This window comes from Oncorhynchus gorbuscha, linkage group LG22 (genome assembly GCF_021184085.1).
Source record: "Oncorhynchus gorbuscha isolate QuinsamMale2020 ecotype Even-year linkage group LG22, OgorEven_v1.0, whole genome shotgun sequence".
NCBI lineage: Eukaryota > Metazoa > Chordata > Actinopteri > Salmoniformes > Salmonidae > Oncorhynchus > Oncorhynchus gorbuscha.
In genome coordinates this window covers 2,469,596-2,483,931 of record NC_060194.1, presented here as the reverse complement: position 1 = coordinate 2,483,931, position 14,336 = coordinate 2,469,596, and the positions used below count along the sequence as shown (strand labels likewise).

The 14,336-nt window shown below is 40.7% G+C and overlaps 1 protein-coding gene across 1 annotated transcript in view; it reads left to right on the top strand.

The window, feature by feature from the left end:
* myo10 (myosin X) overlaps window positions 1-14,336 on the top strand; it is a 230,997-nt gene that overhangs the window by 116,000 nt on the left and 100,661 nt on the right. Inside the window, exon 4 of the mRNA XM_046321903.1 lies at window positions 9,762-9,949. Within this exon, the coding sequence (XP_046177859.1) occupies window positions 9,762-9,949 (188 nt within the window). The remainder of the gene's footprint in view (window positions 1-9,761; window positions 9,950-14,336) is intronic.

The window sequence follows — 14,336 nt, the reverse complement described above, 5'->3', positions numbered from 1 at the left end:
GCAAGATCCCACCTCGTGGGGCATCAATGATCATGAGGAAGGTGAGGGATCAGCCCAGAACTACACGGCAGCACCTGGTCTATGACCTAAAGAGAGCGGGACCACAGTCTCAAAGAAAACCATTGGTAACACACTATGCCGTCATGGATTAAAATCCTGCAGCGCACGCAAGGTCCCTCTGCTCAAGCCAGCACATGGCCAGGCCCATCTGAAGTTTGCCAATGACACGCTTTGATCCAGAGGAGGAATGGGAGAAGGTTATGTGGTCTGATGAGACAAAAATAGAGCTCTTTGGTCTAAACTCCACTCACCTTGTTTGGAGGAAGAAGAAGGATGAGTACAACCCCAAGAATACCATCCCAACCGTGAAGCATGGAGGTGGAAACATCATTCTTTGGGGATGCTTTTCTGCAAAGGGGACAGGACGACTGCACCGTATTGAGGGGAGGATGGATGGGGCCATGTATCGCGAGATCTTGGCCAACAACCTCCTTCCCTCAGTAAGAGCATTGAAGATGGGTCGTGGCTGGGTCTTCCAGCATGACAACGACTCGGAAACACACAGCCAGGGCAACTAAGGAGTGGCTCCGTAAGAAGCATCTCAAGGTCCTGGAGTGGTCTAGCCAGTCTCCAGACTGGAACCCAATAGAAAATCTTTGGATGGAGCTGAAAGTCCATATTGCCCAGCGACAGCACTGAAATCTGAAGAATCAAATCAAATCAAATTGTATTTGTCACATACACATGGTTAGCAGATGTTAATGCGAATGTAGCAAAATGCTTGTGCTTCTAATTCCGACAATGCAGTAATAACCAACAAGTAATCTAACTAACAATTCCAAAACTACTGTCTTATACACAGTGTAAGGGGATAAAGAATATGTACATAAAGATATATGAATGAGTGATGGTACAGAGCGGCATAGGCAAGATACAGTAGATGGTATCGAGTACAGTATATACATATGAGATGAGTATGTAAACATAGTTAAAGTGGCTAGTGATACATGTATTACATAAGGATGCAGTCGATGATATAGAGTACAGTATATACGTATACATATGAGATGAATAATGTAGGGTAAGTAACATTATATAAGGTAGCATTGTTTAAAGTGGCTAGTGATATATTTTACATAATTTCCCATCAATTCCCATTATTAAAGTGGCTGGAGTTGAGTCAGTGTCAGTGTGTTGGCAGCAGCCACTCAATGTTAGTGGTGGCTGTTTAACAGTCTGATGGCCTTGAGATAGAAGCTGTTTTTCAGTCTCTCGGTCCCAGCTTTGATGCACCTGTACTGACCTGGAGAGGTTTCTGCTTTTTCTGACGTATCAAATACTTATGTCATGCAATAAAATGCTAATTAATTACTTAAAAATCATACAATGTGATTTTCTGGATTTTTGTTTTAGATTCCGTCTCTCACAGTTGAAGTGTACCTGTGATAAAAATTACAGACCTCTACATGCTTTGTAAGTTGGAAAACGTCAGTGTATCGAAAATACTTGTTCTCCCCACTGTATGTGAAAAGAGTGAGGTAATTTGTTGCTCTCAAGAACAAAATGGGAAGATAAGACTAGACTTGTAGCATGTCTAGCCCAATGTGAGTTTAAGAAAGGCTTCTACTTTAAATGTTCATATGATTAAGTGAGTGTCACATAAATTGATAATATGGAATTGGTTTGGACTAGGAGATGAAATTGTTTTCGCTTACACTGGATTAAACACATTTTTGCTTTTATGTTTAAGCCATTAACCTCCCTCAGTCTTGAGTTGAACCACCAGACAAGACATTTGACCAGAGCCCACGTCTCAATGAAAATTAAGACTCTCTAGTGTTTCAACGCAATGTTTACATTACCGGCACTTACAGTTAAACCAGAACCGTATCGCACACTTCATTGTGATCATTTATGTTATACTTATAAGCCTTTTTTTGCACTCTGTTGTGGTCTAAACGGCTTCACAAAACCAGGTTGAAGTTTGAGAACCAATATTTGTTATGTAAATATTGCCATATCAACTGCCATTCACATTTATTTGCATAAAGTGTCATCCAGCCAGAAGTGGGTCAGTCAGTAAGAGGCACATTTGACTGCCTGTCCTCTGGGGTAAAATTTCCCCCAGCTTCACCTCTAATCCTAACCTTAACCATTACTGGGAAAATACAAAACTTACCCAAGATCAGCATCTAGGGACAACTTCAATCTACACCGTAGAAGATTAGGTCGGGGCTTCATTGGGGTCCAAGGTGACACAGGCATTTAATAAATAATTAGAGGTAGTTGTATATACTGTAAACAGTATTTTTGTAAATAAAGTTGTCTAGCATGACAAGACTCAGACTTAGCAGTAGATAGAAGGGAAAGTTTACAGCTCTTACTCTGATACGAGTCAGATACTTCAGAGATATTGATAGATACATTATATTGTATAATATAAACTCAGAAAAAAAAGAAATGTGCCTTTTTCAGGTCCCTGTCTTTCAATGATAATTCGTAAAAATCCAAATAACTTCACAGATCTTCATTGTAAAGAGTTTAAACACTGTGCTTGTTCAATGAACCATAAATCATTTATGAACATGCACCTGTGGAACGTTCGTTAAGACACTGACAGCTTACAGACAGTAGGCATTTAAGGTCACAGTTATGAAAACGTAGGACACTATAAAGAGGCCTTTTTTACTGACTCTGAAAAACACCAAAATAAAGATGCCCAGGTTCCCTGCTCATCTGCGTGAACGTGCCTTAGACATGCTGCAATGAGGCATGAGGACTGCAGATGTGGCCAGGGCAATAAATTGCAATGTCTGTACTGTGAAACGCCTAAGACAGCGCTACAGGGAGACAGGACGGACAGCTGATCATCCTCGCAGTGGCAGACCGCGTGTAACAATACCTGCACAGGATTGGTACAACCGAACATCACACCTGCGGGACAGGTACGGGATGGCAACAACTGCCCGAATTACACCAGGAATCCACAATCCCTCCATCAGTGCTCAGACTGTCCACAATAGGCTGAGAGAGGCTGGACTGAGGGCTTGTAGGCCTGTTGTAAGGCAGGTCCTCACCAGACATCACCGGCAACAACGTTGCCTATGGGCACAAACCCACCATCGCTGGTCCAGACAGGACAGGCAAAAAGTGCTCTTCACTGACAAGTTTTGTCTCATCAGGGGTGATGGTCGGATTCACGTTTATCGTTGAAGGAATGAGCATTACACTGAGGTCTGTACTCTGGATGGGATCAATTTGGAGGTAGAGGGTTCGTCATGGTCTGGGGCGGTGAGTCACAGCATCATCGGACTGAGCTTGTCGTCATTGCAAGCAATCTAAACACTGTGCGTTACAGGGAAGACGTCCTCCTCCCTCATGTGGTACCCTTCCTGCAGGCTCATCCTGACATGACACTCCAGTGTGACAGTGCCACCAGACATGCTGCTCGTTCTGTGTGTGATTTCCTGCAAGACAGGAATGTCAGTGTTCTGCCATGGCCAGCGAAGAGCGTGAGGGCTAGGGACAATACCCCCAGAATTGTCCGGGAAATAGCAGGTGCCTTGGTGGAAGAGTGGGGTAACATCTCACAGCAAGAACTGGCAATTCTGGTGCAGTCCATGAGGAGGAGATGCACTGCAGTACTTAATGCAGCTGGTGGCCACACTAGATACTGAATGTTACTTTTGAGTTTGACCCCCCCTTTGTTCAGGGACACATTATTCAATTTATGTTAGTCACATGTCTGTGGAACTTGTTCAGTTTGTCTTAGTTGTTGAACCTTGTTATGTTCATACAAATATTTACACGTTAAGTTTGCTGAAAATAAACGCAGTTGACAGTGAGACGATGTTTTGTTTTTTTGCTCAGTTTATATCTTGCATGACACGAAGACTCTTGTTCAGACACTTTAGAGATAGTTTGTGGTAGATTCAACTACATTTATGATCATATTTTTGTTCATCAAGCATTCCCATATCACGGAGACTCAGACATAACAGTACACTCTTAGAAAAAAGGCTTCCAAAAAGGTTATTTGCGGATGGACAGGGCTTTACCAATAACCGTTTTCATCTGAAGAACCCTTTTTGGAAGACGAGGGTTCTTTATAAGGCTAAGGGTTCTTGAATAAATTGTTCTTTGAAGGAATGAAGGATTCTTTGGAAGGCAAGAAAGGTTCTACATAGAATCCTTTTGAATCTGAATAATCTTTTTTTTATTGAGTTTTTGTCCCTTTCTTTCAAATAGTGCCTCAGCGTTAGTGTTTAACTCAGTGTATGAACTTTAACATCAGGAGTTTTAAATAATCTGATCAATTTAACATGTGAGAATATTTTAAATTGACCATGGCTGTGTTTTTGTATTTTAATGTTTACATGGCTCAGTTGGTAGAGCATGGCAATTGCAACGCCAGGGTTGTGGGTTTGATTCCCACGTGGAACCAGTAAGAAAAAGTAAAACCATTTATGCACTCACTACTGTAGCTCTGGGTAAGAGCATCTCCTAAATGCTCCTAAATAGAACCCTATATGGTTCTACATAGTGTAGATAGCAAAGTACGTGTTCAGTTGTTATTCTAATGTATATACAGTAGGAAAGTTTGTGGGAGACAGAAATATGTGTTCTCTTAACTATTGCATGATGGGTATTTCTTTGCTTGTGCTTAGCTTAAAATGTGTACTTAGAGTTTTTAGATATGGGTCAAATACATTTCAGTCTCTCTCGCTTTCTCTTTGTCTATATAGGGGATGTTTAAGAGGAGGGAATTTAGCTTCTGAATGCTCAGCCTCTGATCAATCATCACACACACCAAGGTTATTATAGTTTGTTCTGTTATTATAGTTTGTTCTATTCGTTTTAAGATTTTTTTTATTTGAAATTCAGTTTAGTTTCATTTAGTTTTCAGATCTGATTAGTTTAGTTAGTTAAAGTTTTATAAAAAAACATTTTCATTTTTATATTATTTAGTGTTAGTGTTAGGAACAGATAGTAGCCTGTGCCTGGGTGACTAGGAGCCATTTATGTGTTGTATAGTTTGTGTTTTTGGGGATGTCACTAATTGCCACTGTGGGACAGTAATGCGTAAGGTGATGGGTCAAGTCATAGGTTAGGTTATGTTAAAAGGTAGACTCAGCGAGATAACGAAGATGGTCCTTCTGTAGCTCAGTTGGTAGAGCATGGCGCTTGTAACGCCAGGGTAGTGGGTTCGATTCCCAGAACCACCCATACGTAGAATGTATGCACACATGACTGTAGCTTCTGGAGCCTCTGATTTAGGCTTCAGTTTAATTTGTTCAGATCCCATACTGAATCAATATGCCACACACAGGTGACATTATGGTCCTTCTGTGGCTCAAGTCGCTTTGGATAAAAGCGTCTGCTAAATGGCATATATTATTATATTATTATTATATGCACAAAGTAAATGGTAATAGTGGGTAGGGCAGGGAATTGCCAGGCATGATACAATATCACAATACCTGGGTGCCATTACTATATGTTTTGCAACTCTCACGATTCTATAGTGGATGTATTGCGATTCAATACTGTGCTTTTATTGCGATTCCATGGTCCAAACATATTGCTCACCATATGTCTGCTGCAGAGGGACGAGAGAGAGAGCCATGAGAAAATACGTTTTAAATCAGTCATGGCAATAAGTGCTTAAAAACAAAATTGGCCCCTTATTTAAAACGAAGATAGAGAACCAGTTATGAAGGAAAAATACTGGAGTTTTGTGCAGGTACAGCCAACTATTGCAAAAATAATATGTGCGATATTGTCAAAACAATATGATGTGGTATATCGTCAAGTTATATCCCGATTTGTAACTGTTTAGATTTTTTCCCTCATCACTAACAGTGGGTCAATTTCCTCAACAACCAGGAACGTTGAAGTGCGAGGCTTAACTTCTCCACTGTTTTGGTCCCATAGCTATCACGCTGCGTGACGCGGACCAATTTCCTCAACAACCAGGAACGTTGAAGTGCGAGGCTTAACTTCTCCACTGTTTTGGTCCCATAGCTATGACGCTGCGCGACGCGGACCTGTGTACATGCGCAGATACTCGGTGTGACTGTGTGAGAGCAAAGTCTCGCATCTCACTCCTCTCAATGGGCACATTTCTCTGCTCAGACGTTGCTGATGTCGGTCAGATCTTACAACAACTGGATAGGTATTTTACATGTCAGAAAACCACTAGGCTGTGTTCCCCTGCTCAGACGCTACATGCATCAACCAATGGTTGCGTGCCAAGTCATCGACTAACAGATTGCTGTAACGTATGTGGTTAGCTGATAGGTAAAATAGCTATCCAGGCATTGCAGTGGAACACGACCTGTATCTGCGGTGCTTCTCATCTCCCTGACACACACACACACACACAGGTCAGCTCCATGTAGGCCCTGTGTGTGGGGAATGGCTCACATCTGTTCTCTGTCAAACAAAACGGAAAACACCAAATCAAATCAAATCAAATGTAATGGTCACATACACCTGCAATAACATCTGCTAAATATGTGTATCTGTAACGAAGTATGCTGAGAATCGGGAAGCAAGTTCAGGGAGTATTTAATAAATAAATGAACGAAGCCAGAAACAAACAGCTCAAGAAACAGCAACAATGACGACTGGGGAAGAAGTCAAAGGCAGTGACATATAAAGAGCAGGTAATCAAGGAGGTGATGGAGTCCAGGTGAGTGTCGTTACGCTGGTGACAGGTGTGCACCCTAACGAGCAGCCTGGTGACATAGAGGCCGGAGAGGGAGCACATGTGACAGTATTGAAATTCTTGTGTTCCTAAGTCCAACAGTGCAGTAGTAGCTAACAATTCACAACAATACACAAATCTAAAAGAATGAAATATATAATAAAAATATAAATATTAGGACGAGCAATGTCGGAGTGGCATTGACTAAATACAGTATAATATTAAAAATAATATACATATGAGATGAGTAAAGCAGTATGTAAACATTATTAAATTGACTAGTGTTCCATTATTAAAGTGGCCAGTGATTTCTATGCATTTGTATTTATTATCAAATCAAATCAAATGTATTTATATACCCCTTTGTACATCAGCTGATTTCTCAAAGTGCTGTACAGAAACCCAGCATAAAACCCCAAACAGCAAGCAATGCAGGTGTAGAAGCACGGTGGCTAGGAAAAACTCCCTAGAAAGGCCTAAACCTAGGAAGAAACCTAGAGAGGAACCAGGATATGTGGGGTGGTCAGTCCTCTTCTGGCTGTGCCGGGTGGAGATTATAACAGAACATGGCCAAGATGTTCAAATGTTCATAAATGACCAGTCCAATAATAATAAGGCAGAACAGTTTAAACTAGAGCAGCAGCACGGCCAGGTGGACTGGGGACAGCAAGGAGTCATCATGTCAGGGAGTCCTGAGGCATGGTCCTAGGGCTCAGGTCCTCCGAGAGACAGAAAGAAAGAGAGAATTAGAGAGAGCACACTTAAATTCACACAGGACACCGAATAGGACAGGAGAAGTACTCCAGATATAACAAACTGACCCTAGCCCCCCGACACATAAACAACTGCAGCATAAATACTGGAGGCTGAGACAGGAGGGGTCAGGAGACACTGTTTTATAAAGAATCCAATTATTCAAAGGTTCTTTCAATCATAGGCCCGGCCACTTAATTGTCTTTCCCACAATGCATTTGTGCGTTTACAGTGGAACTTACAAGTTAATAAAAAATATGTTCGATTCACGTCTCAATCGCAACCAAAAAATGTAAGTTAAGAACAGACCGACTGGAATTAAATACTCAGTGGTACAGATCGAGTTATCTAAGCAGAAGAAACATCTTCATATGTTGATATTTGGTTGCATTGAGAACCAAACACAATTCAATATCATTTTTGCGATACGGTAAATAGCCTATTAATTGTCGACAAGTTAACAACTAATATGTTGGATTCATCTCAACCAAAAATAAAAGTCACATAAATAAAATAATAGGATTAAGTCAGTGGCTCGAATCTAGCTATCAACATTTAAATCTCCTTTAATCTCCTTTTAAATGTTGATATTTGGTTATGTTATCAACCAATTCAATATTACTTTTGTAATCCAGTAAATAGCCAAATGTTAAGGCCGTTTTAGAAACTAAATGTAACGGTATTCATTTAACCTTAAAATGAGTAACACATCCATGGCCACATTTTGAGGTTACTGTGCCAATAAATGTCTTTTTATGTAATCATAGAAAGTGTCTATGTTCAGGATCGCAGGTCTGTGGAAGTCTTCACAATTGCTATACTAATCTGCACAGAATCTCAAACGGCATTGATCACCTGCAGTATGTACTTTAATGTAATTTCATCTGCAATCCAGGTTATTTGGAAGTGCTATTAGATGAATCACAGTGATAACACATTAAGTTGTTGTTTAAAATAATACAATATATGGCATTGTATTCCCAATTGAACTTCTAAATGGTTGACATTAAACCAAAAATGAGACCTACATTTTCCTTGGGAATTTGGTTGTGCTTTTAGATGGTTGAAAGCATAGTGATAACACATTGGGAATTCAACAAGCTTCTGGCTGTCTTTTTGAGTGGGTGAGAAAAGGGTTGTAAATGTCATTGATCAACGTATATACCAAATATGACCAAATTCTCCACGTTGAAATGGCGTGGTGTGCTCAGTGTTTTATATTTGATTTTGCGTCATCCACTTGCACCCCAGACATGCTTTCTCACCACAACTGCCTCACCCTCACCCAGTTTATTCTCAGGGTCATCAGCACTGTTAACTGTAATCGGTGTATGTACCGAATTGAAGTGTGTAAAGTCGCTTTCCCCTCAGATGCATCTGTGCTTCTTCCAAAACGCTTCATTATCCATTACTCATTACCACAGAACTCAGGGAACTGCCAAAATACCTTTTGTCTGGCTGAAGAAGTTTCAGCACCAAAACGCTTCATTATCCATTACTCATTACCACAGAACTCATGGAACAACATACCTTTTATAATATATATAATAATATATGCCATTTAGCAGACGCTTTTATCCAAAGCGACTTACAGTCATGTGTGCATACATTCTACGTATGGGTGGTCCCGGGGATCGAACCCACTACCCTGGCGTTACAAGTGCCATTTTCTCTGGCTGAAGAAGTTTCAGCACTGGTTTATTTGGCTTTGAACTTTTAAATATGAAAACTGGAGTAGGCCTAAGAAAGGCCTAAGAAAATGAAGGGGGAAAGGTCAAATCAACTTAGCGTTGTGTTCTGAAGCTAATCCAGACCTACTGTTCACAATGATGTTGTTGTTCATGTTGGTATGGAATGACTTTACCTACTTACTTTTCCCTCGCGGAAGGTTATGGCCGATTGTTATCTTCCAAGGTCCTGGAAAAGAAGTTAAAGGTTTTTATGGCCTGTTTTTTGTTGTTGTCTACGGCCTTTGGGCTATCTGAAAAAAACTGTTTTTCTCACATTGGAACATGGACAAAGGACTGTTCTCCCAAGACTTCCCTTGTTCAAGTCTGGTCATTCCCTGGGGAGTGTTGCAGACAAAACCTTCATATCATTCCATTCCATGTGAATTATGCTATCTGTTGATGAAAAGGGATATTCTACATGGCTTTTAATTTTTTTTCTCAGTAACCATGCTATACACTGCAATGTGGATGTGTGTGTAACCAGGCCAGCTGGGCTTGACTCGGGCTCAGTATTGTGAATCAACCCTATTTCTCTCCATGTGTTTCATCTCTATCTTCCCCTACAACAGACATACATCGGCTCCATCCTGGCTGCGGTGAACCCGTACCAGTCCATCCCTGACCTATACGACCGGCCGGCAGTGGAGAGGTACAGCCGACACCACCTGGGCGAGATTTCCCCGCACATCTACGCTGTAGCAAACGAGTGTTACCGTTCCCTATGGAAGCGACTGCAGAACCAGTGTGTGTTAATCAGGTGAGTGATGATTGTTGTGAGTTTTTGCTTTGACTTTATTTGGATGCAGTGATTGTAAGTCACTCGGTGTAAAAGCATGCTAAGTATGCTATCAGGAACACGAAATGACTGAAATGATGTTGGGTCATTTGAAGAGAAATGGAATGAGAAATGCGATTGGGTAGGCTGCCATCAGGTGAGAGAATGTAGAGAGGTCATTGGCTTGTCATTTTGTGAGCTGTGAATGGTGGGCAATTTACAGTGGTGGAAAAAGTACCCAATTGTCATACTTGAGTAAAAGTATAGATACCTTAATAGAAAGTTACTCAAGTAAAAGTGAAAGTCAGCCAGTAAAATACTACTTGAGTAAAAGTCTAAAAGTATTTGCTTTTAAATATACTTAAATATTAAATATACTAAACTTCACAAGAACCCAAACTAGTTTAGCAGTGAGAGAGGTCCAATAAAATACTATGTTTATCGAGCCACTGCTCACATTATATTAGGAGTTTTTTGTAACAAAAATCTTGAAACCTTTTGTTTATTTCTACCAAGAAAAATACAAAACATTATAAGGCGTATCAAAAGTAAATGTAATTGCTAAAATATACTTAAGTATCAAAAGTAAAAGTATAAATCATTTAAAATTTCTGATATTAGCAGACAGCACCATTTTCTTGTTTTTAAAATGTACGGATAGCCAGGGGCTGACTGACCAATTGTATGCTGTGAAAGAATCTCAGAAGCCAGTATGATACCTGTCAATAGAATGAATACGGATCATTGGTTGTTGGTCCACAATTGTCCACTTGTGGACTTTATGCAACTTTATGCCCTTTGGCATCCACAGCGGTCCGATTCAATTTCAAGTCTCAGTCTTGGTGCTCTTGGCTCTGTTTCTATCTCCATGCTCCTTTGGTTCTTCCCGAACATCCTTCCTCTGCGTTTGTAGTTGGCCAACTTTCTCATCCGGCCTCGTGCTATTGTGTTCAGACATACAGACAGACAGGCACTGTTCTCGTCACCCACATCAAACACAGAGTTATTTTTACCGTTTTGGAATGATAATATTCAGTCCACATTTAGCAGAGAGAGTGGATGCCAAAGGACTTTTTTTTTCTTGGTTGGATTATTCTTAGCTTTGCAGAGTGAGCAGCTCACTCTGTCAATGCCGAGTTGGAATAGAATGGGATAGAATAGTGAGACAGGAGAGCCAATAAGTGTATTAGAGCAGAAGTATGAGAAAATGGTCACGTTCAATAGGTAGGAAGGAGAGAGATATTACCTGAATTTGTCCAATAAGAACAGTACTTTTGGTTTTCCGTTTCATGCTAACTTCACATGACAGATATGGGGATGCCTGGGGGTGAAAGGCCACACAAACAGTGTTATAAACATACATAGTTATGGGTCATGGAGTACATTGTGGCTCAGTTGGGCAAGTCCCCATTTAGGTGACACAGTGGTGGCTCTTGTGCCCTTAAGCAAGTCGGAGCATGCTGTTTTAGATACAAGTGCTGCAGTTACCCAGCAATTCGCCCACATTAGTTTACAGCCCTGTTTGACGGCCACTTATGGAAGCCCTGAGATGCCGAGGTAACGAGAGACACATGTATCCTGATAAACTGCTCCTATTCAAAGGTCTTGGACTACTTAGGATATGTCCCACATGGCACACTATTCTCATAGGCCTCTGGTCAAAAGTAATGCTTTATGTAGGGAATAGGGTGCCATTTGGGACGCGGTAATGCAATTACATATAAAACACTTAGGCCTCATAATTGTTGTTATTTAGGTGATTTGATTAATTGAGATTAATTTGATACAATTAGATAACTTGTAATAGGATTGTATGTGACACTGTTCAGTTATATAGCTTGCCACTTAAAGGTTGAAATTGCAGGGGAAACTGATTACCAGTGTCATGAAGCAAAGGCACTTTTGTTCATACCGTTCATATCAGCCCTGTACCATCCATGTTCACATTTATTCCAGCTGTTTGGTGTATTGCAGTGCTTATTCTTTTTGAAAGCATGTTTTTTTTTAGGGCGCGAATGAGCGTGCTCACGCTGGAAATAGAATGAATGACAGAAAGCGGAAGGGCCGTCAACAATGTCTACGGCTTCAGAGTCAAATTAGAACGCAAGCATTTTTTAAATCTCCTGTCTACGTGGAACAATGCTGGTAGAGTAAGCAGACACATTTTGTAGACAATGAAGTTTTATGATCTTCCCTATGCTAAGTAGATTCAAGATGTAGTTAACAATGTATTGGGCTGTAAAACTAAGGTTTATCAGCTATATATTTGAAAACAACTGCAGTGTACCTGTGTTGATTTTGATTATAGCCTAGACAGGCAACAGCTGGAAAACTTGAGGACTCCGATTTCAAGAGAGAGCACTGTTTATGTAGAAAGAATGAGATGTACTGTAGTTTATACATGGCTCTGGTTTATTAGAAACAAACAACATCCTCATGAGGAGCTGGCAATCTGTTTAGCCCAGGTACGGTGGATCCCATAGTAAACAAAAACAACGGTTTATTATGGATTTTCGTAAACAATTACGTTGGCATACTCTAAGCAGTGCATGTGAATTGACACTCGCTACTCTCGCACGCAAATTTCACGTTGTTGATGGGCGTCTCGCCTTGTGATTTCGGCAAAAGACCGAAACCAAACCGGCCGCGCGTGCACATATTGATTTTGTCCCCCCACACTAAAACGCGATCACGACACGTCGGTTAAAATATCAAAACAATCTCCGAACCAATTATATGACTTGGGGGACAGGTCGAAAAGCATTAAACATTTATGGCAATTCAGCTAGTTAGCTTGCAGTTGCTAGCTAATTTGTCCTATTTAGCTAGCTTGCAGTTGCTAGCTAATTTGTCCTATTTAGCTAGCTTGCAGTTGCTAGCTAATTTGTCCTATTTAGCTAGCTTGCAGTTGCTAGCTAATTTGTCCTATTTAGCTAGCTTGCAGTTGCTAGCTAATTTGTCCTATTTAACTAGCTTGCAGTTGCTAGCTAATTTGTCCTGGGATATAAACATTGAGTTGTTATTTTACCTGAAATGCACAAGGTCCTCTGCTCCGACAATTAATCCACACATAAAACGGTCAGCTGAATCGTTTCTAGTCGTCTCTCCTCCTTCCAGGCGTTTTCTTCTCTGGACTTTATATGGTGATTGGCATCTAAGCATTCACATGCTGACTACACGAGCGTTGCAAAATAAATTGAAACATACATGTCATTCAATTATTGCACCCACATTGCTCACGAGCAGCGAGCAGTGTGGGTGCGATAATTGAATAACGTGTATGTTTAAATGTATTTTGCAACGCTCGCGCACGTGAGCGCTGTAGTCAGTATTTTAGGTTTATTGTGTACAGCATAACGCGCGATTGTATTTGACGATAGATGGAATGTGGGAGGACTATGCATCAAGGTGTGTGAAGTGGGGAGCAAACACAAGCATACTATATTATGTACTTGGATGTTGGGAGGGACAGACAATGGTGCCATTCTGTTCTAGCCTGGAGTTAGGGTTGCACATGAAAAGGAAGCCAAACCCAAAACGAATTGTGGAAACCAGGCTAATGACCTTGTGGTGCCATTACACCATTTAAATGTTAGGCTTTCACTTTGAGCTGGTGAAAGACTGAAAAGTACAATAGTTTGAATGTGGAATTTACTAAGACTGTGAATGAGAAGACTGATTCTGAAAAGGCTTTCTTGCTCATTTCTGAAAAGGTATCAAATTCTGAGAATTTTATGGTGCAACATTGATAAGCAAGTGTGTTCCCACTTTAGCAATACACTTTTGTCAGCACATGCTGTAACTCTCTAAATACTCATCAAGAATAAGTAGCCTGAACATACTGGAATTATTGTCAACACTCTTTCTCTCTCAGGTGTTTGACACATCTCTGATGAAGAGTATGTGTAGTTGCTGTGTTCAACACAGCAATTTCACTACACAGCTGTGTTTTTTGATGTTTTAACACCTCCCAGCCCTAAACTAGACCTGTAACTGGTGTACCTCTTCAGAAGTAGGGTGACGTTGCTCTTAGACACCGATCTAATGTCAGTTTTACATTTTCTCCACTTTGGTGGAGGGGAAGTTGATCTTAGATCTGTACCTAGGGTAAATTTCATCCCAGAGGTGTGAGTCTGTGAATAATTGGAAAATCCAACACTAGAATGGAGTGGTAATTACTTCTTAGTATTTATCCTAAGGGCGCCTCGGTAGCTTACTGCTAAGTTGCTGTCCTGAGGGTGTCTGCATACGGCTAACTGCTAACCGATTGTTCCTTAGAAGCTTGGACTCACTGTTCTGTTGGTTAGTCATTAGTGGGATTCATAGGGGTGAAAATGGCTTCCTTTGCTACGTCCTTTGCTATGTCCCT